The sequence below is a fragment of the Diabrotica virgifera genome, chromosome 6 (genome assembly GCF_917563875.1).
Source record: "Diabrotica virgifera virgifera chromosome 6, PGI_DIABVI_V3a".
Classification (NCBI taxonomy): Eukaryota; Metazoa; Arthropoda; class Insecta; order Coleoptera; family Chrysomelidae; genus Diabrotica; species Diabrotica virgifera.
In genome coordinates this window covers 242,483,359-242,510,369 of record NC_065448.1, presented here as the reverse complement: position 1 = coordinate 242,510,369, position 27,011 = coordinate 242,483,359, and the positions used below count along the sequence as shown (strand labels likewise).

The following is a 27,011-nucleotide window of genomic DNA, read 5'->3' as shown; positions in this document are numbered from 1 at the left end:
TGGTTTCGGCAAAATCTTAAAAAATATGCAAAATCGTAAAAAGGGATGGCGTTACAAAAATTTTTTACTAAGCAAACCCCAATTATTTTTCAATTTTTTACCTATCCTAGAAGCGGTGTTACCTTTTGCTGAAACATTCTATATACCTAAGGTTGTAGGTACATACTATCAACGTACCTACTATTAAAAATGAATGAATAAAATTGAAGAAACCCCAAATTATACAGTAACGTAGCGGAAATAAAGGTAATGAAATTTTGATGAGATTAATGGATACTTGTTTAAGATTGATAATAATAATCCTCAGGTGTATTATTATACATTCGTTGGCCATCTTATTATATTCGGACTTTGATGAATGACAGTTCTGCTTCACTGCGTCGCTGCTTTTTAGTGAGTATAATAATATATAAACGTTGTGATTAAAATACTTCTAAGGAAGTATCGTCCTTAGAAGTATCGTCAACTGCCCAAAAACTACGAGTAGGTACCTACAATTTATTTGTGATAAATAGTGACATGATGTTGAAAATTGTGAACTTAGTGCCCATTTTGTATTGCATATACTTAGGTAAGTACTTATACAATCAATATTATTTTAAATTAGTTTTTTCGTGCAACTTTTCTTTTGCCTCTTCAATGTCATCATACTGGCTCAACAACCCTTTTTGATTCTTGCCCTGTTCCAGGATTCTTCTCCATTCTGCCCTGTTTCGTGCTTTTTTCTCCAATTCTTTTTATTTTTCAAGTTTTTATATTATTTTCTACTTGTTCTATGTATCTGAGCTTAAGTTTTTTTGTTATTTTTCCTACTAGCACTTGTTTGCTTATTTGTTTAGTATTTCAGTTTCTTCCATTCTTTCTACATGTCCTATCCAACGCAGTCGTCTTATTTTAATGCAGTGCATGAATGTAGACTATATTCATGCACTATTCCGAATTAAACAAAAATATTTTTGCTTAGTAAAAATTTTTTCTAATAATTTATTTAATCTGACTCATTTATATCGGCAATTCAGACATAATATATTATACATTTTAAAGTAGATGTCTTTAAAATCATATTGCCAATATTTAATAGTTGCGTTCCTGGATATATATATACAGTATGTCCCTGTAAGTTGTATCCATATGGAAAACTTTTTTATTATTAGTTTTACGAAAAAAAGTTATTCTTCATAAAAAGCTCTGCATGGTCCAAAACCTAAGATTTAGCTATCAAATATCAAATTTTTTGAATATTATACGAGGTATGTCAAAAAGTTTGAATTTCACTCAAGAGTAAAGTAGCTTTATTTCTCACAATATTGAAATTTGCTATTATGATAAGTTGTTTGGAATTAAAAAATGTGTTCATCATCATCATCATCATTCTCTTTGCCTTATCCCTATGCGGGGTCGGCTTCCCTAATTGCATTTCTCCACACAATTCTGTCTTGGGTCATATCAATGTTAATCCCCTTTACCAACATGTCCTGCCTTATCGCCTCCCCCCAGGTCTTCTTTGGTCTTCCTCTCCTACTCCTTCCAGGAATCTGCACTTCAGCTATTCTTCGTATTGGGTGATTAACGTCTCGACGTTGAACATGACCAAACCATCTTAACCTATGCTCTCTCATTTTGGCATCAATTGGTGCCACACCTAGACTTCCCCTAATATACTCATTTCTAATTTTATCCTTCTTTGTCACTCCACTCATCCATCTAAGCATTCTCATTTCCGCCACATGCATTCGTTGTTCCTCTTTCTTTTTCACTGCCCAACATTCAGTTCCGTACATCATAGCCGGTCTTATGGCTGTTTTATAGAATTTTCCCTTCAGCTTCATTGGAATTTTTCTGTCACACAACACACCACTCGCTTCTTTCCACTTCATCCATCCAGCCCTAATTCTACTGCATGCATCTCCATCTATTTCTCCATTACTCTGTAATACCGATCCTAGGTACTTAAAACTATTGCTTTTCACAATCATTTCACCATCCAAAGATACCATTTTATTTGTAGTAGCTCCATCTTTAAATGAACATTCCAAATACTCTGTTTTTGTCCTACTAAGTTTTAAACCTTTTTCCTCCAGAGCTTGTCTCCACTGTTCCAGTTTTTGTTCTAGGTCTCTTTCACTATTTCCTACTAACACGACATCATCAGCATACATTAAGCACCATGGAATGTTACCCTGTAGTTTCGTTGTTATCTGGTCCACAACTAATGAGAATAAATACGGACTAAGCACAGAACCTTGGTGCAATCCTACTTTCACATGAAATTTATCAGTCTCTCCCACACCTGTCCTAACACTAGTCGTTACTCCCTCATACATATCCCTCACAATCTTTACATATTCACCAGGGACTCCTTTCTTATTGAGTGCCCACCACAGAATCTCTCGAGGAACTCTATCATATGCTTTCTCAAGATCAATGAATACCATATGAGCGTTTGTTTCTTTACTCCTGTATTTTTCCATCAATTGCCTTATAATGAAAATTGCATCTGTTGTTGATCTACCCTGCATAAAGCCAAATTGATTCTCGGATATTTCGGTCTCTTCACGTATCCGTCTGTCAATTACTCTTTCCCATATTTTCATGGTGTGGCTAAGCAGTTTTATAGCCCTGTAGTTTGTACATTGTTGTATATCTCCCTTGTTTTTGTAAACAGGTACCAGTAAACTGCTTCTCCATTCGTCTGGCATTTGTCCGACTTCCATAATTCTATTAAATAGACCTGCTAGCCCCCTTGTTCCTGTCTCTCCCAATGCTCTCCATACTTCCCCAGGAATATCATCTGGTCCTACCGCTTTTCCTTTCTTTATTTTTTGAAGCGCTTGAGCCACTTCCTCGTTGGTTATTTTGGTGGCCATTGCTGCTACTGTCTCCGTTGACTCTACAGGCTGTCTGTCAAATTCTTCATTTAATAAGCTGTCAAAGTACTTTCTCCATCTCTTTTTGACTTCCCTTTCGTGAACTAGTATTTTATTATTTTCATCTCGGATACATCTAATCTGATTAAAATCTTTTGCTTTCTTTGCTCTCTGTTTGGCTATTTTATATATCTTCGTTTCGCCTTCCCTGGTATCAAGTTGATCGTATAGGTTTGAATACGCTTCTGCTTTGGCTTTTGCTACTGCTACTTTCGCTTCCTTTTTCGCCACCATATAGTTTTGAAGATCTATGTCGGATCTGGTTTCTTGCCACTTTTTATATAATATTCTCTTCTCTTTTATTTTTCCTTGTACTTCGTTTGACCACCACCAAGTCTCTTTATCCTCAAACTTTTTTCCTGACGTTTTCCCAAGTATTTCAATAGCAGTCTCTCTAATACTACTGGCCATTTTTCTCCAAATTGTATTAGGGCTTCCTTTCATGTTCCAACATATTTTTTCTACTATTCTTCTCCTGAATAGACCTTCTTTCTCATCTTTCAGCAGCCACCACTTGATTTTTTGTGGTCCTCTCCGATATTTTTGTTTAGTTTCGCTTTTTACTTCGATGTCCAGAAGAAGCAGCTTATGTTGTTGGCTTACTGTCTCACTCACTATTACCTTGCAGTCCTTACATTCACGTATGTCTTCTTTCCTTATCATGAAGTAGTCTATTTGGGATTGATGTTGTCCACTTTTGTAGGTAATAAGTTGAGTTTCTCTCTTTTTAAAGAATGTGTTAACAATCGCCATATCCAATGCTGTTGCTAATTCAAGCATGTCATCTCCAGCTTCATTTCTATTTCCAAAGCCTAATCCCCCATGTATTGTTTCATATCCTGTCTTGGTTTGGCCCACATGTGCATTGAAATCACCTCCTATTATAACTTTCTCCTCTGCTGGAATATCACTCAGTACGTCTCCTAATTGATCATAGAAAGCTCTTCTTTCATTCTCACCCAGACCTGTTTGGGGAGCATACACACACACAACATTCAATACCTCTTTATCAATTACAAATTTCACTGACATCATTCTATCACTCGTTCTTACAACTTCTACTACGTTATCTTTCATTTCACTATCAGCAATTATACCAACTCCATTTCTAGTGTTACTACTCCCTACATACCACAATTTGTATCCTTCACCTAGTTCTTTCGCCCTTTGTCCTTTCCACCTAGTTTCTTGAATACAAGCAATTTGAACTCTTCTTCGTTTGAGCGCATCCACTAACTCCAGACTCTTACCTGTAAGACTACCAAGATTCCAAGACCCTATCCTAATTTTTCTAACCTGTAATGGTGTTCCCCCTGAGATAATCCTCACCCGGAGATCCGAACGGAGGCTCATTTTACTTCCGGAACATTTTACCTCAGGAGATGCCATCATTTCAGTATAAGTTTTTATTGCGTTTGGAGTTCTAGTATTGCGTAGGTCTGGCGTTCTAGTATGCAATTACATCCTTCTAATTGAAAAATTATTTTTTTTTAAATTATGGATAACTAACATTATTTTCAGTTATTTCAATTCAGATAACTCTTTTATTATTAATTTTACGAAAAAAAGTTATTCCTAATGAAAAGTTCTCCATGGTCTAAACCCTAAAATACAACCATCATATGTCAAATTTTATCAATTTTATACGAGGTATGTCAAAAATATGAATTTCGCTCAAGAGTAAAATACGTTTATTTTTCACAATACCGAAAATTGTTATTATGAAAAGTTATTTAGAATTAAAAACTATGTTTCAGTATGTAATTACATCCTTCTAATTGAAATATTCTGAACTATAAAGGTACTTTACTTTTGATCTAAATTTATCTTTTTTGACATACCTCGTATAAAATTGATAAAATTTTATATAAGATGGTTGTATTTTAGGTTTTAGACTATCCCGAACTTTTTATTAAGAATCACTTTTTTTCGTAAAATTAATAATAAAAGAGTTATCTGAATTGAAATAACTGAAAATAATGTAATTTTTCAAAAAAATTGTTTTTTTCAATTAGAAGGATGTAAATTCATATTAGAATATAATTTTTAATTCCAAACAACTTTTCATAATAGCAATTTTCAATATTGTGAAAAATAAAGCTACTTTACTCTTGAGTGAAATTCAAATTTTTTGACATACCTCGTATAACATTCATAAAATTTTATATCTGATGGTGGAATCTTAGGTTTTGGACCATGCAGAGCTTTTTATGAAGAATACCTTTTTTTCGTAAAATTAATAATAAAAAAGTTTTCCATATGGATACAACTTACAGGGACATACTGTATATATATATATATATATATATATATATATATATATATATATATATATATATATATATATATATATATTGTATATATATATATATATATATATATATATATATATATATATATATATATATATATATATATATATATATATAATAATTACGCTAAATGAAACCAATTGTGTCGCAAATTCCTTGGTAGAATGCAGTAGGATGTGGTTACCATACTAAAAGAGGAAGTCAATAGAATGAAAATACCACGATCAGTAAGTCAATAACATATCGAATTAGTACATATTTTATATTTTGGTATTATTTATATATCTATGTATTATTAATATTATTTATAATTTAAAATAACATGTACATATTAAGGCAGAATTTGGTATTAGTTTTGAGAGTAAACAAAAGTAAGACCTAATACTCATGATGTCGGGATAGTATCACGAGTTTTTTTCCTGGTTTTCCCTCGTGATTTACTATGGAATCTCTAACGCGAGAATTTTACTGTCATCGTTGCATTTGGTTGTCTTTTTAAAGACAGATCACATACTATATTTTTTTTGCGACGGATATTCTTGAGTTGGGATTGATTTCATGTAATCGAATGAACTATCTTTCAGTAAAGTCGTCCCAGGAACGCAACTCATAAATATTGGCAATATAATTTTAAAGTCTTCTACTTTAAAATGTATAATATTTATTATGTCTGAATTGCCAATATAAATGAGTCAGATTAAATAAATTATTAGAAGAATTTTTTACTAAGCAACAATATTTTTGTTTAATTCATTAATGTTTTTTGTATTTTGACAACGGCATCCGATTTGGATGTCCAAACGTTAATAAAATCATTTTTTTTAGTAAAATTGTGGCTTATTTCCCATCAAAACTATTTAATCACAAAAATGCCACAAGAAAATAGCTTCAGAACAACACTATTTTTCCTCTTAATTTTGTAATGAATAAGGAATGGTATTCCAAATCTTGCTTTTAAATAACCCCACAGGAAGAAGTCCAGGGGAGTTAAATCGGGTAATCTTCCTGGGCATTAAATAAAACTTCTTCGTCCAGTCCATGGCCTAGGAAGTCGCTTATTAAGGTATCGCAAAATGGGAAAAACGGTATCCCCTAGATGCCTCTCTGTTACCATAAATGTTACCATTTATGTCATAATAAATTCCTGGCCATGCGTTTAATCTCTGCACGCTATGGAAAATTTGAAATTGGTCATTAAAATAATGATCATGATCTAGAAGGTGAAGTGCGTATGTAGACCCGATTTTTGTTTTTTTTAAAGCTCCTTTGTGTTCTGTTACACGTTTGATAAAGGTCATACCTGTTTGACCGATGGAAGTTTTTGGGCAGTCATCACCTATAAGCTTGTATGCCCCACTGTGTAACTGCTTTTTCTTTTATCTCCTGTTGTTCTTAATATCGTCGGCCTCATATGAAAAGTGCATAAGTCCAAATTAACAAATTTTACAGGAGACGAAAAAAACTGATTTAAAGAATGATTTTGACTCAAAACTTTATCTTATTTGACACAGTTACTTAGAATAGTGTCCGTCAGCCTTTTCATAAAGATAGATCTATTTTTAAAATATTATTACTAAAAATGAAGTTAGGCAACTTTCATTTTCGAAATAAGGAACAATTTTGGAGTTAGGCACATTTAATAACCAAAATCATGAAGAAATATGCGTTACTCCATAAAAAGTCGCCAAAAATAAACTGTGAAAAATGCTTAAGTCCCACAAGAAAAACAAATGTGGGGTTTTAAGGATAATAACACTACTTAAATGTAGTTAACACAAAAACTGTAATAATATAATCAAATTGAACTTAAGTTCAATAAGTTTACACTATTTCCATGAAGATATGTTAGCTTATAATACTTCTCTTGAAGATATAACACAGCAGCGCAGCAAAAGTACATCTAACCTCAATGACAATGATGGACTTTGGCAAGTTTCATGTGATTCACCCAACGCCGTGGAGTTAGGTAGAATTCTTTTTTGTGGTTCTAGCGACGTCTATTGACTTTTTTTGAACTTTTTTGTCTTGCTATGCATGCATACCATAAATATTAATCAGATGGCGCAAAAATCTCATTTTTGCTTATTTTGGGACTTGGGCACTTTTCATATGAGGCCGACGATACACTTGCTTAAGTTGTTGTTTGTTCTCAAAGCTGGTGGTATTCCTTCCGGTTTTTTTAAGTGTTTGGCTATTTTAATTAATATCTTTTCTGTATTTTTAATTAATATCTTTTCTGTATCAAGCATTAAGTTTTGCTTAATTGAGCAGAAGGTACTTGGTTTGTCTATGGTGGTGAAAAGACTTGTTTTAGGGCTTTATTATGCAGTTTTTGATTTAAAATTTGTTTATTGTTTGTTCGTTGTTCCCATTGTCTACTGATATTAATTTGCTTAATGATATTCAATTACATACCTGTAGGATTGTAAATATTTTATGTTAATTTTTAAGATACCTTGTATATAATATTTCTTTAATTATTCGTATTTACAAACACGAAACGAGCGGTTGTCGGCGAGGCTCTAAAATGCACAGATGGGTGGGCGTATCTAATCGAGTGGTAGTTTAAGTGAGCAGTTTCTGTTTATTTTTAAGACATAAAAATAACAAAGTAGAGCCCTTTGACCCAATTTTTATTACTAATAGGCTAGTTCCCGCGAAAGCGAATTAAACCATGAAAAAGGGAAGATTAGCAGTAAAGGAATTTTGGTTGTGTGGGAACGAATACATTTAGTCGATGATAACACCATAAACGCGACGGACCTATGTTCTTAGGTTGAGGGATAATAATAAGGGATAATACTTAGACGGGTATTATATTGATTAGACGCAAATTATTTATAAATACATTTCCCTTTTGTAAGAGTAAGAACATGTAAGATTTTTGGTCGCAATTACACAAGTACTTTTATATTTCGATAATTTAATAGTAACAATAATTTAGACATCTATTTTATTAATTAAAACTATTAAACATCAAACGGACTTTTATTACGATCGTCTTTAAACAAAACCTACATACCTATATCTCGAAATTATTGAAGTTATACTTCTTTAGGATCGAGAGTGAAATTTTATAATTCTGGGCGCATGCGCACACAGACAGTATGTAGTTCGTTGCTAATATTTCAAGTTCTGTATGTATCAGCGCAAATAAGTCATTAAAAGAATACATTAGTGTTTTTAGTAAATGTATTATTTATTATAATTTTTGTGTCTTTGGATTTGTCATCCTCGGGAGTAAGACAATAAAATATCTATTATAACATTTTTATACGTCACTTGATCTATTTGTCACCGTGATGTGTAATTATATCCGTGACGTCACGTAGACGGAGCTTGATAGCTTGGTTGGCAGAGCATTGGACCAGAGATCGAGAGGTCCCAGGTTCAAATCCCGGACGATTCATTATTCTTTTTTTTTAATTTTTGGTATTGTTTTAATAAAAATTTTTTCAAAGTGGTAGGTAAGAAAGTCAGTTTAACAATTAAATAAAATACAAATAAATTATCAAGTATATTTATATCGTTGAAATAATATAATATTCTCCTTTTCATGAACATTTTTCAGTGCGTCACAAATTATAGAAAAAAAGGTAAGTCCGTGATTTACACATTTATGACATTTATTCTAACGTGACATTTTAGTTAAATCTCAGCGGCGGCTCGTGGCCTAAAAAAGTGGTGAAGATGAGGAAAGTCTACCGGACCCAAAAGAAATTTCGGTATACTTATACCTATGACGCGCCCAAATCTCATTAAAAATTCTTTAAAAAATGTTTAGAGTTTAGGGCCCTAACAACTTGAAAACTTTTTTATGGCACTTATATTAGAGACGAGGATGAAGAGCTACTTAAACAAAAAAGCAGTATGTATTAGATAGATTAATAAAACTGACTCAATTAATTTTTATAAATCAAGTCGAGTCTTTGATCGTTTATGGAAGCAAATCTATCAATGATATCTTCGTAGAAAGGATGCTTGTGCATAAGTTTATATAATAGTTCTCTATGAGTGCGATAACAGTCAAACTAAAAGTTTTTAGCCTTTTTAAGCATGAAAAACTTCTCTTTCTACAGATACGGTATTCGATGGAATTGTCAGAATTAAACAAAACAAATTATAGGCTTCTGTAACAATGTCTTTAATTGGTTGTAATTTTATAACCATTTTTTGCAAATTACCATTTTTTTAATTTCCGTCAGCATAAAAAAGGCAGAGCTCTCTTTTAAGTTTTTGAATTTTAGTAAATATTTGCCAAAAACTCAAAATAAATTTTGAAAAGCGTCGGAAGGAATGATCAAACTGTATGACCCAAACTTTGTTGTATCTGCTAAGCTTATTCATCACAATCACAATTCACAAAGAATTTTAATTCATCACAATCCTGAAAATGTACATCCATTTCCATTAAAATATACATATATATTAAATAAAAAAATTGGGTAGAATTTGCATTCGTACTCATACCTTCATCACACCTATAGATCTTTTCAAAGTATTAATAACGGTCATTCTGCTTGCTTTGTCAAAAACAGAATTAAAAAATTATTCGCTTCTTTTATCACGTATTAATTGACGAGTCCTTTTTATCAAGTACGTTTTTTTTTAAGAAAGTCATATAAAATATCTGTTATAATATGAAAAATGTCGATAAAAACTGCTAAAAATGTAAACTCAAAATCATTTAAATCTCATAAAAAGCCTTTAGACAGCTGAACTGATTTTCGGTCTTCCATATTCCGAAAAAAAAAACGAATACTGCCCATCATAGCACGCATCCAACTAAAATTTTACTAGGTGAATACGGCGGAGTTATTTTTAAATTCATCTGCACTTGCTAATTTGGGTACTACCAGTGCCGATATGATGACGTCACGTTGCCATGACAACCGTTGACGCTTGTGCAGCCGAGAACCGAAATTTCAACTTCGTCTTCATCTAACTCTGCTCGAGTCATAGAGGTCAAATGACACAGGCCAGTATCTGACCGTCAAGGACCTACAGTTTTAATTTTTGGATTACATATTGAAATTCTTTTTGAATTACATATTAAAATTCATTTTTAATTTTTGGAGTAATTAAAAAAAATAGGTTTGTAATTAATTTCAGGATTTAGATATAATAATGCTACTTATATTTTTTTATTTTTTTTTTTGTCTCAATTTGATTATATTTTTTGGTGAAGATCACCTTCACCTACTTCACCTGGCCGGCCGCCGCTGTTAAATCTGACAGTTGTCAAATTTTATTTTCAATTTGGAATAAAACCAAATCAATTGTGTCTATTGCATTTATAAAATGGTATTTTCTTTCATTTGTATAGTCTTATAAATTGTACAGATTATATTGATAATATTATTATTTTATTTAATAAATAATTCTTTTTTGATTATGGCGCCATCTATCGACAACTAGAATAATCACCGAACTAGAATAATTACCAAACTATTCACAGACGTGCCTTTTTTTCTGTCACATACAATTTAATGCGTTAGAGAGAAATAGAAAAACTGTGACGCACTGAAAGATGATCATGAGAAAAAGAATAGAAGTATAACTTCTTACGTGCGTACAAAGTACACACACATTCTTTTTTTTGTCATGGGAATGTCTGTTAATATGTATAACAAGCCCTTCTAAATATTGATAAAGCTTCTGTACAGCCATTTTAAAATAACTACAGCAAATAATAAAATTATTCCACCAAAAAGGCAAATAAAAGCAGGGAAGAATTGGTTTGATGAAGAATACCGTGAAATAGCAGATGCAAGGAAAAGATTAAGACAATTGGTACTAACAAATAATAATGATGGTATGAACCAGAGTTCAATAAGAAGGGCACGTGACGAAAGAAAATAAATTATAACGAAAAGATAATACAAGAAACACAGGAAAGATTTCAGAAAAAAGAAATGTGGTCGTTTTATTAAGAAGTTAAAAAAGTAAACAGGGAAGCCAGAATTATAATTTATTTCTGAAAAAAAAACACAGTCACTTGAAAATGGCACATGGGGCTCGTGATGGGAATGGAAAGGAGGAGGATCCAAACATGATACTAAAATGGGACCCAATCGCACGAAAAATAGGAAAGGACGACACAGATACAACTTGAGTACACGAGTCTTTACCCGTGCGTCATTAATACCTGGCGAGATAAAGCACATACTTTTTATCTAGCATCATTCTCTTCCACGCATGAAACTAATGACAAACCAGCTACCGCCTGTTATTAAGTAAAAACACATGTTATTTTTATGAACGATCTAGATTCAATATATTGAATAGAGATAGGTACAAAAAAAAGACGATTGGGGATGTTGTCACATATTTTAAGTACAATTTCTGACGTTTTGGTTTGTTTACTTTTGTGGCTGTCAGTTTGTTGAATTTTTTGCTGTTATTTTGTCGAATTTTTGAATTTTGAAGTTTTTTATAGTACACAATAGTACGGGATCCGAATATAGGTCGATCTGTACCCATCTGCTTGCCGGATGAAACACATTGTTTTATTAAATTTCATACATACATACACAAATATTTCTAGCATGGGTGTCATAGCTATCTTTAAGGGCGGCGTAGGGGTTGAAATCAATATTTCAAGCACATTTTTTTTGAAAGTAGTGGTAGATTTGAAGTGGTAGAATTATTTTTAAATTAAATAGGCATATTCAGCACAATTCATAGATTATTCAAGAAAAAATTCAAGGAAAAATATTGAAAAATAAGCCAACAATGGCAAATTTTTAAAAACACCTCAAAAATAACGAATTCTGCGGTGAACATCAGAACTCAGAACTCATCATTGGATCATGCCAAACAAAAAATTCAAAAAGATTTTATTAGCTTATGAGTTTTTAGAGGTAACGCTGTTGAGTTTTTTTTAGTTTTATTGAATTTTGACTTTTTGATATCAGTCAGAAATCAAAACAACGAATTTTTTTTGCAAAAAGGGTGAAAATCAATATATTTGTTATTGTTTAACAAAAAATAAGCATATAACAAGAAATATCTCGACAGCGTTACCTCAAGCAATGTCTAAAGAAAATATACCTATACAAAATTTCAGATGGGTTGGTCAAGTATTGAGTTACAATATCTACAGTCTTTGAAAAAAGCAGCTATGAGAAAAACGCGTTTAAAGTATTGTCAACTTTTATTTTAAATTTTTTTTTGTCTATCAAATCGTAAAGTGATGCACACCGGAATATGTTTTTGAATCGCGGATTAATTTAGATACAAACAAAAATGACAACAGCTGTTGACCGTTTCTCACTACGCTCAAGCGTGCTGGCGCAAACTTGCTGCAAAGCGAGTCGAAGGTAGGGAGGTAGGGAGATAGTGTTGAATATCCCTACCTTCGACTCGCTTTGAAGCAGGTTCTGAAACGTGGCGAACAATTCTTTTGTAAATTACTCCGCGATTCAAAAAGATATTCCGGTGTGTATCATTTTACGATTTGACAGACAAAAATGAAATTGAAAATAAAAGTTGACAATACTTTAAACGTTTTTTCCTCCAAACTGCTTTTTTTAAAGGCTGTAGAAATTGTAACTCAAAAACTACTTGACCGACCCACCTGGAATTTTGTATATATTTTTTTAGACGTTCCTTGAGGTAACGCTGTCGAGATATTTTTGTTTTATGTTTATTTTTCTTTAACAATAATAAATATGTTGATTTTCACCCTTTTTGCAAAAAAAAATCGTTGTTTTGACTTCTGAGATATCAAAAAGTCAAAAGTCGATAAAACTAAAGCAACTGGACAGCGTTGCCTCGAAAAGCTCATAAGTTAATAAAATCCTTTTGAATTTTTTGTTAACTATGATCCAATGATGAGGTCTGATGTCCACCGCAAAATTCATTAAATTTTGATGTTGCCAAAAATTTGTCACTGTTGGCTTCTTTCAATATTTTTCTCTGAAATTTTTCTTGAATGATTTATGAATTGTACTGAATATGCCTATTTATTTTAAAAATAAAATAATTCTACCACACTTTAAAAAATATTGTGTTTGAACTATTGATTTCAACCCCTCCGGTCCCCCCTTAAGGATAGCTATGACAGGATTTTGATAGACAACCCATGCTAGAAATGGTTGTCTATGTATGCAATTTAATAAAAACAATGTTTCATCTGGCAAGCAGATGGGTAAAGATCGACCTATATTCGGATCTTAGACTATTTGTAAATAAATAAAATAACAAAATAAATAAAACTGTAATTTTAATTTGAGAAAAATTTTTGAGTAGAAATCGAAACGTCAAAATGTCAAAAACAAAACACGCCGCGTTCATAAAAAAACATGAAAAACCTTGGTTCTTAATAAATTGGTACTATGTAAATAGATAGAAGTATGTATTACATAAGGAACTTATTAACTGTAGATAAAAAAAACTTTTGTAAAAAATTCATATCATTAATCATTATTCGTATTAGGTAATTTTTAAATGCAAGTAGGTACGAAAACTGAATTAAGAAAAAATATATTCGTAAACTAGTTTTTTTACAAATTAATATCAATTTATCTACAAAGGTCAAGACCAATGATCGAAGGTATTTTGCGTTTTGTTGTAAGTGTAAACAACATTATTTGAATATCTAAATGTTATATAATAGCAGCGTGCGAAAATAAATAGTAACTATTTATACTTTATTTATACAGTATGATGCAAAAGTTCACGATTAAATAGAACAAAGAAAATAAATAGAACAAGTTCACGATTATTTATATCTGGGTCAAAATTTAAAACTTAGCAAGGAAAACCAAAGAGCAGAGATCAAAAGACGAGTTAGACTGGCATGGGAGGCATTTGGAAAACTTAACTACATCCTTAAAAACAAAAGATATCCACAACATCTTAAGACCAAGGTATACAATCAATGCGTACTCCCTGTTCTCACTTAGTACCCTTTCACACCAAGACACTGGTGTCTGACACCGGTGTCTGCCACTAAAATCAGCTAGACAGACTTTAAAATAGCTTACTTTAAATTTGCTCATCAAGCTATCGGAAATTCATGATTTAAGACTTCCTCTTATTTGTTTTCTGCGTCAGCTTAAAATTTCTTTAGCAAATAATTAAATAAATACGAACAGATACAACTGAGTCTCACAGCTTAAGCAATATTTTCAAATATTAGATTATGAATTTTCTTGGGATGAAAACATCTCTAATTGGCTATTAAAAAACAAGAAAAGCATGTTAAAAAGTATATGGATATGCTTCATCAAGAAGACATTCAAGCAGTTTCCATGTCAGCATTCTCAACTATTTACAAACATTTATCCGTAGATACCTCAGTACAGAAATATCTGGAATTTCAAATTCCCATAAAATACATTCGTGCCATGGCGCAACTTCGAACACCTAATCGCCATGCCATGTGTTAAAATTTACCTATAATGGTATAATCATATACGACTATCTGAAATCTGTACTATTTGTAACACAAACAAGTTGGAAACTCTTGAACATTTACTGTTTGAATGTCCCATTTACAGTTCGATGAAACCAGTTAATATGGCCCCCCTTAATAATTGCACCTACTTTATTGGTTGTCTTAACAATCTAACTATAATATCTGTGAAAGCAATTTCAATTTATATTTGGAATATCATAAAACTTAGATCTTTTGTTTTAATGAATAAGCTTCAGTTTCTCCTTCATTGGTGTTTATTAAAAAAACCAAGTTCTCCATTTCAGTTACTGATAGCGATTAACTTTTATTTAAATTTGTTAATAGTTACTTATGTTCTAGACTAGTTGTTAGTTATATTATGTACTTACTAAACTCATTGTTATAAAACTGTAGTTTTTAAAAACAATAAATGTCTATCTATCTATCTAAAAATCAGCTAGGCACTCAAAAGTGGCTAGTCTGTTAGTCGTTCATTTAAAACAATGCTTTGCTGCACGGTGGCAGGCACCAGTGTCTTAGTCTGAAACGGCACTTATAGTTCCCAAACGTGGACGTTTACAAAAGCACACATGGACAAAATCGTAAAAACAAAAGTCAAAAGAGCAATGGATAGACAAATGTTGCACATAAGTACCCTTTCAGACTAAGACACTGGTGTCAGACACCGGTGTTCGCCACAGGCAACAATTGTTTTAAATAAAAAACTACAGACGAGCCACTTTGAATATCTGGCTGATTTTATAGACTCAACAATGATTTGCTGCAATTGAACACCGGTACCGGAGACCGGTGTCAGACACCAGCATCTTAGTCTGAAAGGGTACTAAGACTAATGGATAAAAAGAGAAACGAGTGGTTAAAGGGAGAAAAGAAAAGTTAGGGATGTTAGACAAGAAGTTGCAAAATTTAGTTGGAGATTTGCCGGACATAATATAAAACAAAATGACGACCGAGGTTCATTTACTGGGCTATATAAAAATAACTATAAAAATAATTATTCAAAGTTGGATTTTAATTTTTTAATTGTATCATAAGAATTCAAGGTTAATGTCATAATGTTACAAAATGTTAGTACAGTAGATAAAATAATAATACAGCTTTATTTAAACGGGTTTTCTTTATGATAGAATATTTCTAATCATTTCTAATGATTTATACCTTTTATGAACATTAATTACATATTAATTTAGTTTTCACTTGCTAATAATAATTATTATATAAATTTTTAGTTTATCATGTGAATGGCGATGAAAATCGTGTCAAAACACCAAAAGGCACTGTACGAGGATATTATAAAAGATCGTTTGGAGGAAGACAGTTCTTAGCTTTTGAAGGAATTCCATATGCAAAACCACCTATCGGTAATTTAAGATTTGCTGTAAGTACCTACATGTTTTAATTAGGGGTCGCCAACTTCTTGAAAATTTCAAGATCTTGTCTTGATTTCAAGACAAGATCAACAAGAAGTAATTTTAGATTTCAAGACAAGACAAGAAATTTTATGTCAATACCAAGATTTCTTGTCAAGAAAACAAGAAATCTTGAAATATCTTGACTAATAATGAAAACTTTAAAACGTATTTATGTGTGAAAAAGATAACAATATTTTGACATAACATAACATATTTTAATTTATTGAACACTTTTTTTTGCTAAATAGATTTACAAAAATTTAAATTAAAAATAATAATTAATGATACTTACCTAATCCTGTTGAAAATAAAATTGCAAACTACATTTTATTTTAAATAACAAAAGCACAGTATAAAGAGAGACAGTAGAACCACTCTCCGAAAAATTGGAAGTAAAATCTGTAGTCGCGCACGGCGACCGCGCAATGTTGGCAGTCGCTTTTGCCCCACTCTCGCATTGCTATTCGCATAGAAACGTACGGCTTTTAACAGGGAAAACCCGCATCCACCACTGGTGAATTACCAATTGCGTACTGCGGTATTACTTCCTGAGATCAAAGCGCCGACAGAGGAGTGATTTTACTGTGGAACCTCTATATACTGTGACAAAAGTAACTTTTTGAAATCGGAATTGATAAGCCATGAATTAAGGCAGATAACACTTCTCATGGAGTCAACGCCCAGCCGATTTCTTGGCTTTGTTCTTGTTAAAGGTGCGCTTGAAAATAGTATAACCGCAGGTACGATGTTGCTGGCGTTTCCAGAAAATCCTTGGCCATTTCCGATAATGACGGGTAGATATTTTCGTGTGTTCTCCACCAATCAAGTACTTATATTCTCAGAATCTTCTGAGCTAATAGGCCCATTTATGTATTTTTAAATTTCGTACTTCAAACATTGTAAGTTAACATTATCAGTTTTCTAAATAATATATAAATCAAGTTCGTTATATTCTTTTTTCAGACTAAGTGTTGGCTCTGGTATTGGATTCTGTAAATCATTCTGGGATTTATTACAGTAGTTAGCTTTAACTATTTCTTCAAATTTTTGTACTGCCTCTGATTGTAGAAGCTTTCCCCAAGATGAAGAGGAAAATGTCTCTACTTTGTGCCGAGAATCCAAAATAAGAACTATACAGTATAATATACAATTAGTTTTATTATAGTTTTTTAGTATTTTATCTCTCGCAGCTTGAATGCAGTAACGTCTCTATCAATTTTATTATCAAGTTCATGAGTCCAATATTTCCACTTTATCTAAAAGAAAGTTTATTCCAATTACCACCAATGTGAGTGTGCAATATTTTTCCCTGTCGAGTATTGAAGAAAGTGTTTTAAAGCTTCTCAGACACTGACAAAGTTTACTGATCAGAACCCATTCTTCATCTAATATTTTGCAATTATTTAGATTTTGGATGTTGTCCCAATATAGAGTTAAAACATTTTTTACACTTAAACACCACGTTGGCATCTCAAAAGTTGAATGCCACTTTTTAGGCACATCTAATTTTGGCATAGTCATTTAGTCATCTTACAATTTATGGCCTCGCAAGCACTTAAGTTTAAGTTGCATTTGCACTGAGTTTTTGACATTTTTGACAAAATGTTTAATATGACTTATTAAAGGAGAGTTCAAATCTAAAGCAGTAATCATTTATATCATTTTCTACTTCGATCTTATCCAAATAATCAAAATCCTTTTCGATGTCGACACTGTTATGATTTGGTTCAATCATTTTTATGAAATCCTGGACAGCTAAGTTAAGAATATAATATGTGTTAAACATACAAAATGCTTATTTTAAGCATGCAACTACAAATCAAATCTGCCGTTTGTCAAGGAAACAAATGCAGATCGAGGACTCCCCTCAGTATCAGTGGAGGCCGTGTTAGCACGCAAGGCAATAAAAAGGTCGCCGGGGAATCACCGGACCGGGTAATCAAAAATTTCAAGATCTTGAAATTTCTTGAGTCAAGACAAGGTATATGATGTCAAGAAAACGTCAAGACAATATTTTCTAAAATTTCTTGATTTTTTCTCAAGACAAGACAAGAAGTTGTTGTCAAGACAAGAATTCTTGTCGACACCTAGTTTTAATTACAAATCATAATACTCTAAAAGTCATTGTCTAGGGATTTAGATAATAATTGTATTTGACAATGATAGAAATTATTTGAAAAATTTTCTACCGAGCTGGCATTCGAACTCACAACCCTTGGACCCAAAGGTAGGCTCTCTTAACACTGAGCCACAGAGGAGATTAATTTAGATTAAAACAATGATAATAATTAAAATATAGATAAGACAAGAAGTTGTTGTCAAGACAAGAATTCTTGTCGATCCTTAGTTTTAATTACAAATCATAATACTCTAGAAGTTATTGTCTAGGGATTTAGATAATAATTGTATTTGACAATGACCGAAATTATTTGAAAAATTTTCTACCGAGCTGGGATTTGAACACACAACCCTTGGACCCAAAGGTAGGCTCTCTTACCACTGAGCCACAGAGGAGATTAATTTAGGTTTAAACAATAATATAGATATAAATTAAAATATATAACATTTCTGTTATCACTATTTAAGGAACCTGAGCCTGCTGAAAAATGGACAGGGCAATTAATAGGAAACACGACATATACATGTTTAGGATATATGCCTATACCAGGATTAAAAGGGTTTTTAGGTAACTAACCATTGAGTTTTTAATTTATTCTCCATAATAAATTGAGATACGGCTATGGTATACTTGCCATAAAATTATTGCAGAAAACCGAAAACCAGAAAATCTTAATCCTATTACAAAGTCATTTGTATTTGAATGGGGTCCTTAAGTTTCGAGAGGTAAACATACTGAATAGCAGGTTTAATGATTAAAAGGACAATAGATTAACATTTATTATTTTCTACCTGGGCCGGAAACCTAACCACTCCACTCAAATATAAATTACTTTGCAATAAGCTTAAAATTAAGGTTTTCTGCAATAATTAGATGGTACCTAAATATAAATAACATTTTTATTGCACTATTTTCAGGATCGGAAGATTGTTTATACTTATACGTTTATGTGCCACTTACTAAAATTAAAGGAGATGAAAACCTGGAAGTTGTTGTTCACATCCATGGTGGCGCTTATCAATTTGGTGCTCCTGAGTATATGTCCAAACCAGATTTCATAATGGACCAGGATGTAATATACGTCACCTTTAATTACCGTTTGTCAATTCTAGGTAAGTTTTTAAAGACACTTATGATTTTAGCTGAATCATTAAAATTATTAGCATTTAGGATATCTCTTTAGGAATTTTGCACTGTAGGATGTACCAAAAAAAGGAGAATAAGTTGGTGATACATAGTTTGGGTTCCACAAAAACATTGGAACCAGAGAAGCAATATTTAGTATTCAGATTTTAGTACAGAGATGCGGAGATGTCGGACATCAGTTTATATGTGTTTTATTGACTGTGAGAAGGCCTTTGATCGAGTAAAATATACTGAAATGATTGCCTACTTCAGCAAGTAAGTATTGATGATAAATACTTACGCATTATTAAAAATATTCACTGGCATCAACGTGCAAACATCAGGATTGGCCGGGACACTTCTGAAGCGTATCAAATACGAAGAGGAGTAGGGCAGGGCTGCATTCTGTCCTCAGTAATATTTAACATCTATTCTGAGTTCGTCTTCAATAAAGCTGTGTGTAATGTTTAATGTGGTATCAAAGTGAATAGCGTCAATATTAATAATTTGAGATACGCGAATGACACGTGTGCAAGCAATTACGAACAACTTCAACATCTGATTAGTAGGATTACCACAACTTGTGATGAATATGGATTCACAACAATATGGTGAGTTAAACACCTCAAAGACAAATGTGATGGTTGTCAGTAAAACGCCACTACAACCAGAAATGTTAATAGCTTATGCTGAACAACTGGAGAGAACTAACAGTACCACCTACCTTGTGTGTAATCTAAATGAGAACTGGGATATGAGCCAAGAAATTAGAATACGTAGAGTAGGTCAGAGCTGCATTCTTTAATATGAAGAAACTGTTATGTGGAAACAATATTATGTACTTCAAGTCGGAAAATTAGATTAGTGAGATGTTACGTGTTTTCTACTCTTTTGTATGGTGTCGAAGGTTCTCAAGAATCTGGAAGCCTTTGAAATTTGGATGTAACGGAGAATCCTACGAATAAGTTAGGTGGATAGAGTTCGTAATGAACATCCGTTATTTTGCATCGGATGGGGAAAGCTACGGAAGTCGTCAGAATAGTTAAAAATAGCAAACTTGAATATTGAGGCTATATTATGCTCTACCCAGGGATATATAATATACTTAGTTTAATAATACAAGGCAAGGTAGAAAAACGAAGCGGACCAGGTCGAAGAAGTACTCATGGCTTAGAAACCTGAGAGAATGGTTCAACAGATCCTCTGCATTCCTTTTCCGAGCTACCAAAATACGAAATCTACAAAATTCCTACAGCCAAGAAGAAACTTAAAAATCACACACCTGATAAATCTATAAATCTGACTAATTTTTTGTGAATATTTGCTCATCTTTATTCTTAAATAATAAAAAATCTAATTTCAATTTTTTATTATTTTCTTTATAATGAATTTAATAGTCCTTCTTCTTTTTAGGATTTCTTAGTACTGAAGATAATGTAGTATCCGGTAACAATGGCTTAAAAGATCAAGTTTTGGCGCTAAAATGGATAAAGGATAATATCAAATATTTTGGAGGAAATCCAGATTCCATTACAATTACGGGACTTTCTGCAGGAGGATCTAGTGTTCACCTTCACTATTTTTCTCCTTTATCGAAAGGTAAATTTTGTTTAATAATTTAACACATATACATTAGAAAGGGTGCCTCTCGTTAAGGTAGGCAAATTTTGACTTTTATTTTCAATTTATTTTTGTCTGTAAAATCGTAAAGTAATGCACACCGCAATATGTTTTTGAATCGCTGAGTAATTTGCAAAAGGGAAGGGAAACATCTGTTAAACGGTTCGCAATATGCTCAAAGCGTGAAGCTGCTGGAAAGCGAGTCGAAAGTAGGGATATTCAACATGCTGCATTTCCGGTAATTTCCTTCGGTCAATCTGAAATTTTCAGAGAGTATTTCTGAAGTTATGGACTTTCAAATGATGAAAGGGTTGCCAATGCGAGTCCATTATACAATTGGATATGGTAATTGAGTCAATACTCGCAATCTTTAGTTTGTATTTTTATTAGTTGTTACATAATCGTGGGGCAACCGGTTTCGAGTCTTACAATATATGACTCATCATCAGGCCCAGTACAAAAAAGGTCTTCTCAATACAAACTACAAGCTAAAAAACACAAAACGAGAGACATGTACACATATATATACAAAACATAAAAACAACTTTGTCTTGGTTTTAATCACACACCATGAAGCCAAGCAACTGTGTAGTATTGAACTCAACCTTCCATAGTATGTAAAGATGAGACTTATTGTCATTGGGAGCGACCAATCTGATGAAAATTGCTTGGTATATAATTTTAATATATATACTACCATCATTCCTCAACTAGTTAAGGGATGATGGAGTTCTGACAAGATAGTATGCGATCAAAAGACATAATATAAAGTTATTAGTAATTAGTATGTACTTACATAACAGCCATTGAAACTGTTCCACAGCTAAAGATGTACATGCAGTCACCAGCTCCCATAAGGATAGTTGATCGATCAAACAACCTTTAGTCTCTTATATTGTAAGTTGTGTTCAATGTGGAACTTACAATATAAGAGACTAAAGGTTGTTTGATCGATCAACTATCCTTATGGGAGCTGGTGACTGCATGTACATCTTTAGCTGTGGAACAGTTTCAATGGCTGTTATGTAAGTACATACTAATTACTAATAACTTTATATTATGTCTTTTGATCGCATACTATCTTGTCAGAACTCCATCATCCCTTAACTAGTTGAGGAATGATGGTAGTATATATATTAAAATTATATACCAAGCAATTTTCATCAGATTGGTCGCTCCCAATGACAATAAGTCTCATCTTTACATACTATGGAAGGTTGAGTTCAATACTACACAGTTGCTTGGCTTCATGGTGTGTGATTAAAACCAAGACAAAGTTGTTTTTATGTTTTGTATATATATGTGTACATGTCTCTCGTTTTGTGTTTTTTAGCTTGTAGTTTGTATTGAGAAGACCTTTTTTGTACTGGGCCTGATGATGAGTCATATATTGTAAGACTCGAAACCGGTTGCCCCACGATTATGTAACAACTAATAAAAATACAAACTAAAGATTGCGAGTATTGACTCAATTACCATATCCAATTATGGACTTTCATTTAAAATTATAAAAATTATCGAAAATTTCAAAATTTTCAAACCATACCACCCTTAGTCTTAAACACATCATGTAGTTAATTTGTTTGTTAATCATATTACATTTTAGGTTTATTCCACAGAGGATTCTCTCAGAGTGGTACTGCTTTCGCTCCTTGGTCTATCGTGGAATATCCACTAAAAAAAGCAAACCAAGCTGCCGGCCATCTAAATTGTACCAGTGATTCCACCGAGGAGATGGTGGATTGTCTAAGAAAAGTTGATTCCATAGATCTGATGACAGCCATGACAAAACTATTTCTTTATTTAGACGCTATTCCACTGGTAGTTTTTGGACCTGTAATAGAAAAAGGAGAAAATCCATTTTTAGCTGACCATCCCTACAAATTAATTAAAGAAGGGAAAATTAATGATGTACCGTGGATAACTTCAAATGTTAAAGACGAAGGAATTTTTCCTACAGGATGTAAGTACAATAATTTTTTATTAATCATGCCTACTGTCTATACTTTTACCTGTATGCCTGGTCGGTTCCTTAAGTACAATTATTATTTCCGGAGAAATGAAACCTCTAATGGGACGAAGTTTCTGGTTACGTCTATTTGTAGTTTCTGTAACTTGCAATCCAAACGAATGATGAATAAAAAAAGACACGGGGGAATCTAAAAGTTACACCTCACTACTTGCCTAATTATCAACATCTACATGAGACATAGATGATAAGTAATTTACCTGTATTTTAGTTTTTGTGATGAATCACGTTATGTCCGTTTTTGAAGAAAACTGGAATGATGTAATAATTTATATGTTAGATTTGTATGACACAGTCAATGAATATGATAAAGTTAAAGTAGCGAAAGCAACAAGAAAGTACTATTACGGTAACAAAGCAGTTACAGAAAATAATCCATATTCTATGGTTAGGGTAAGTATTTATTTTAATTTAATTTTTTATTTTGTTTTTACAAGATTGACAATGATAATATCTATTGATCACTTTTTCTATCAATACCCTGTCCGATTATCGAATGTTGGCGATTATGCTGACAATAATACTTTGTTTACAGCTTTAAACAGATTAGTGAGGTCTCTTGATACCACTGGAGATTTCGAAACCAAGCTGTTCTGCTTCGGCCTGGGCTAGGTACTTCTTCCGGTGATCTTGCCCTGTGTTTTGAGGTACTTATAGAAAGTTATACCTCTGTGGATGTCTCATTACATGATCGAAATATTGTAACTTTCGAATTTTTATCGTTTTTGTTATTTCTGTGCTCTTTTCTTTTCCATTATATGTAAAACTATTTATATTTATCGATAGATCCACATCTCAAAGCTCCCATGCCATACATGTGGAGAATATGTATAATAGCAGCGTATTAATATAATTATAAGGTTTAACGTAATATCCATATTAATAAGAATTCATTAATTTATAAGGCGGCTATGGCTTTTTCAATGCGTATTCTTCTTTCTTTGCTCATATCCGAGTTATCGTTAACGTTGGCGCCCAATTAGGTAATATTGTGGTCTCTTTCTAACGTTATTCCATACGGTCTGGTATTTATTGGTTGTAACTCCGATTTGCTGACAACCATAAGTTTTGTCCTAGAAGTATTAAGTTTTAGCTCATATTCATCAAATGCTTCGGTCACGCTGTTTATAAGTCGTTGCAAGTCTTCTTCATTGGAGGCAATCAGTACCGTGTCGTCTGCGCATTGACATTAATTTTGTTGATTTTAATGCCTCAATCTTCATCTAATACTTCATTGGAAATCAATTTGGAGTATATATTAAAAAGTAGAGGTGATAAAATACATCCTTGCCGCACTCCTCGTCTATAAGCACAATTCGTATGTAAGCATATTTAAGCTATAGCGGTTCTGTAGTTTATATTTAGAAGAATTACGTTCATTAGTCATATTATCCCTGTAGATTTATTTAAAGTATCTCTATTCAGTTTTTTTAGAATTTTATCTTTAGTTATTTAGCGACAGAATGTTCTTCAATGGTGCCGAAACATCACTTAGATTGCAATCAAATACTTCTAAAAGTCCTGTCTATTATTACTTCGACAAGTACGTCACGGCAGATCCAATTCTACCCATCATCGGAATGAAACGAGGTAAGGTACAAGGTAAATAATATAGTTAAACTTAAAAGTCGATAAAAGCATTTTATGAAAACTATGAGTTATTTCCATTTGAATATAAATAAAGTTGTATCAATTTACGCCGTTATTAACCAAAATTCTGAGTTGTCGCAATGATACGAAATTATTGTGATTTCGAGACGAATCTATTCATGTAAATATTGAATTTGAATGACATTATATTTTTCATAAGATATGTGCTATGTCTTTTCACTCTTAAACACTAAATACATACTTTCTTACGTACCACTAGTGTAAGAATGTCTTTTTTTTTTATTGTGAAAGTGATTTTTTATTGAAAAAATAACAATTAAATATAATACGTATAACAAATATGTATTTTTTAGGCGTTGCCCATGGTGAGGACGGAGGTTTAATGTTTAAAGTTATAACTGTAGGACCAGTTTTAGACCCACAAGATGAAAAACTCATGAAACATTTCACAAAATTTTTAGCAGACTATGCCAAAACTGGGTAAAGTAAATAATTTTTTATTGTATATACTCGCATTGTGGTACTTGCGGTGATGCCTTATCAACAATACTTTTTAATCTAACTTTAGAAGCTGTTGTTAGAAAATTGGATATAAACGGCTGTATTAATAAGTACAAATCTATGCAAATATCCGCATATGCGGATGATGTTGCCATAATAAGCCGCAACAAAAGAGTATTAAGCTGGGGCGGCTCGTGATAGTAGAAGGAGGTGAGGCACACTACACCTGAGGAACTTTATTATGATGGTTAGCTTCTCTTTAATGGCCGGAAGGCCGATTTTGTGACGTCATAACGCTAGGACGAAGCTAGGACAAATAATCCCGGACAAAAAATCCCCACAAATTATCCCTGGACAAAAAATCCCAAGACAAATAATGCCCGGATAAATATTCCCCATAACAAAAATTCCCACAAAAAATACCCGGACAAATAATCCCCGGACAAAAATCCTTACAAAAAATCCCGGACAAATAATCTCCACAAATTTTTTAGACAAAATATCCCCACAAAAAATTCCGGACAAAAAATCCTCAAGAAATATTTGCTGTCGATTAAAAGTTTTCCCGTGAATGCGATTGACTCAAATACTTTCAGCCTCAGTGTATAGAGTTATTTTAAATTCCAATTCCATATCGAAAACTTCAAATTTTACATAACAAAAGAGAGAAAGTTAAGTACTAAACAGAGCGTCCATAGCAAATAAAGGAAGCACGGTCAAGTAACTTCATAACTAAAAAAACACATGTCTGAGGCAGGCCTCCAGGGTAGATGAATTTCGTTCCCAGAATCAATGGCACATTTTTCAAATGTTGCCGTTTTTACTGTCGTCATTGTCCCATTTTAAGAAATGGTAGTATGCTAGACAAGGATGGTCGTGAGGCAAGCTTCATCTGTAATGATTTGAGAAAGTTGGAATGAGATGCATGATGCATAGATGCATATAATACTGGCACGTGGAAGACGGATACAAAGATAAAGAGTCAGGGCCGTACCGACTTTATTTTTTTTTTCATAAAAATAAAGTTATTTAGGAAATTTCAAAAAGCTAAATTATATTTTAAAAACCGTTTATTAAACAACGAAATAACGTAGTAATAAGGCCAGTGGTCACATATGGATGTGAAACGTAGACCCTCTCAACCACTGATGAAAATCAACTGAGAATATTTAAGCGCAAAATACTAAGGAAAATATTTGGACCAACACATTGCGGCGATGGATGGTTCGTGGAGAATTAAAATGAACCACGAGCTGGATGAACTAATGCAGAGCGCAGATATTGTTAGATTTGTAATGTCTCAAAGATTAAAGTGGCTTGGTCACTTAGAAAGAATGCCAGATAATCGAGCTGTGAAAATAATCCAGAGATGGAAGCCCCAAGGATATAGAACAAGAGGAAGGCCCCGTAAGAGATGGATAAACGACGAACAGGGGGATCTTAAAACCATGAAAATCAGGCAGTGGCGAAGGAAAGTATTAAACGGGGCAGAATGGCAACAGGCGAAGACTGACAAGAGTTGTAGCGCCATTAGAAGAAGAAGAAAATATACTCGCATTGTATAATATAATAATTTTAATACTTTTAATCTAGGCTGCCTTCTTAACCGACTGATTATCCGTCATCCTATATCTTTTAATTCTTTCTAGTCTTTTAATTTTTTGTTTGTTCTGATTTTAGCAAACCTTCTATCAACAACGTTGAATGGTTGCCGGTGGATGCCGAAAGTAATGAAATAAATGCTTTGGAAATCGAATCTCCAGATAAAATATCCATGACGAAAATGGAGCATATTGGAGCTATGGAATTTTGGGATAGTTTACCTATCAAAGAAAATGAGAAATTATATCCTGAACTGCGTTAAATGTAAATATTTTTTTAGAATAAATTAGAAATCCAATTTTGATTGGTTTTATTTCGACATGCAAAAT

At 32.7% G+C, this 27,011-nt stretch overlaps 1 protein-coding gene across 1 annotated transcript; it reads left to right on the top strand.

Moving 5' to 3' along the window:
• Positions 1-360: 360 nt before the first annotated feature.
• On the top strand, positions 361-26,980 carry LOC126887459 (venom carboxylesterase-6-like). The gene is made up of 10 exons (XM_050655001.1): positions 361-571; positions 15,893-16,041; positions 18,662-18,761; positions 19,112-19,306; positions 20,733-20,918; positions 22,546-22,902; positions 23,180-23,361; positions 24,417-24,558; positions 24,933-25,059; positions 26,761-26,980. The coding sequence occupies exons 1-10, from the start codon at positions 520-522 to the stop codon at positions 26,942-26,944; spliced, it is 1,674 nt and encodes a 557-aa protein (XP_050510958.1). The 5' UTR covers positions 361-519; the 3' UTR covers positions 26,945-26,980.
• Positions 26,981-27,011: the final 31 nt, after the last annotated feature.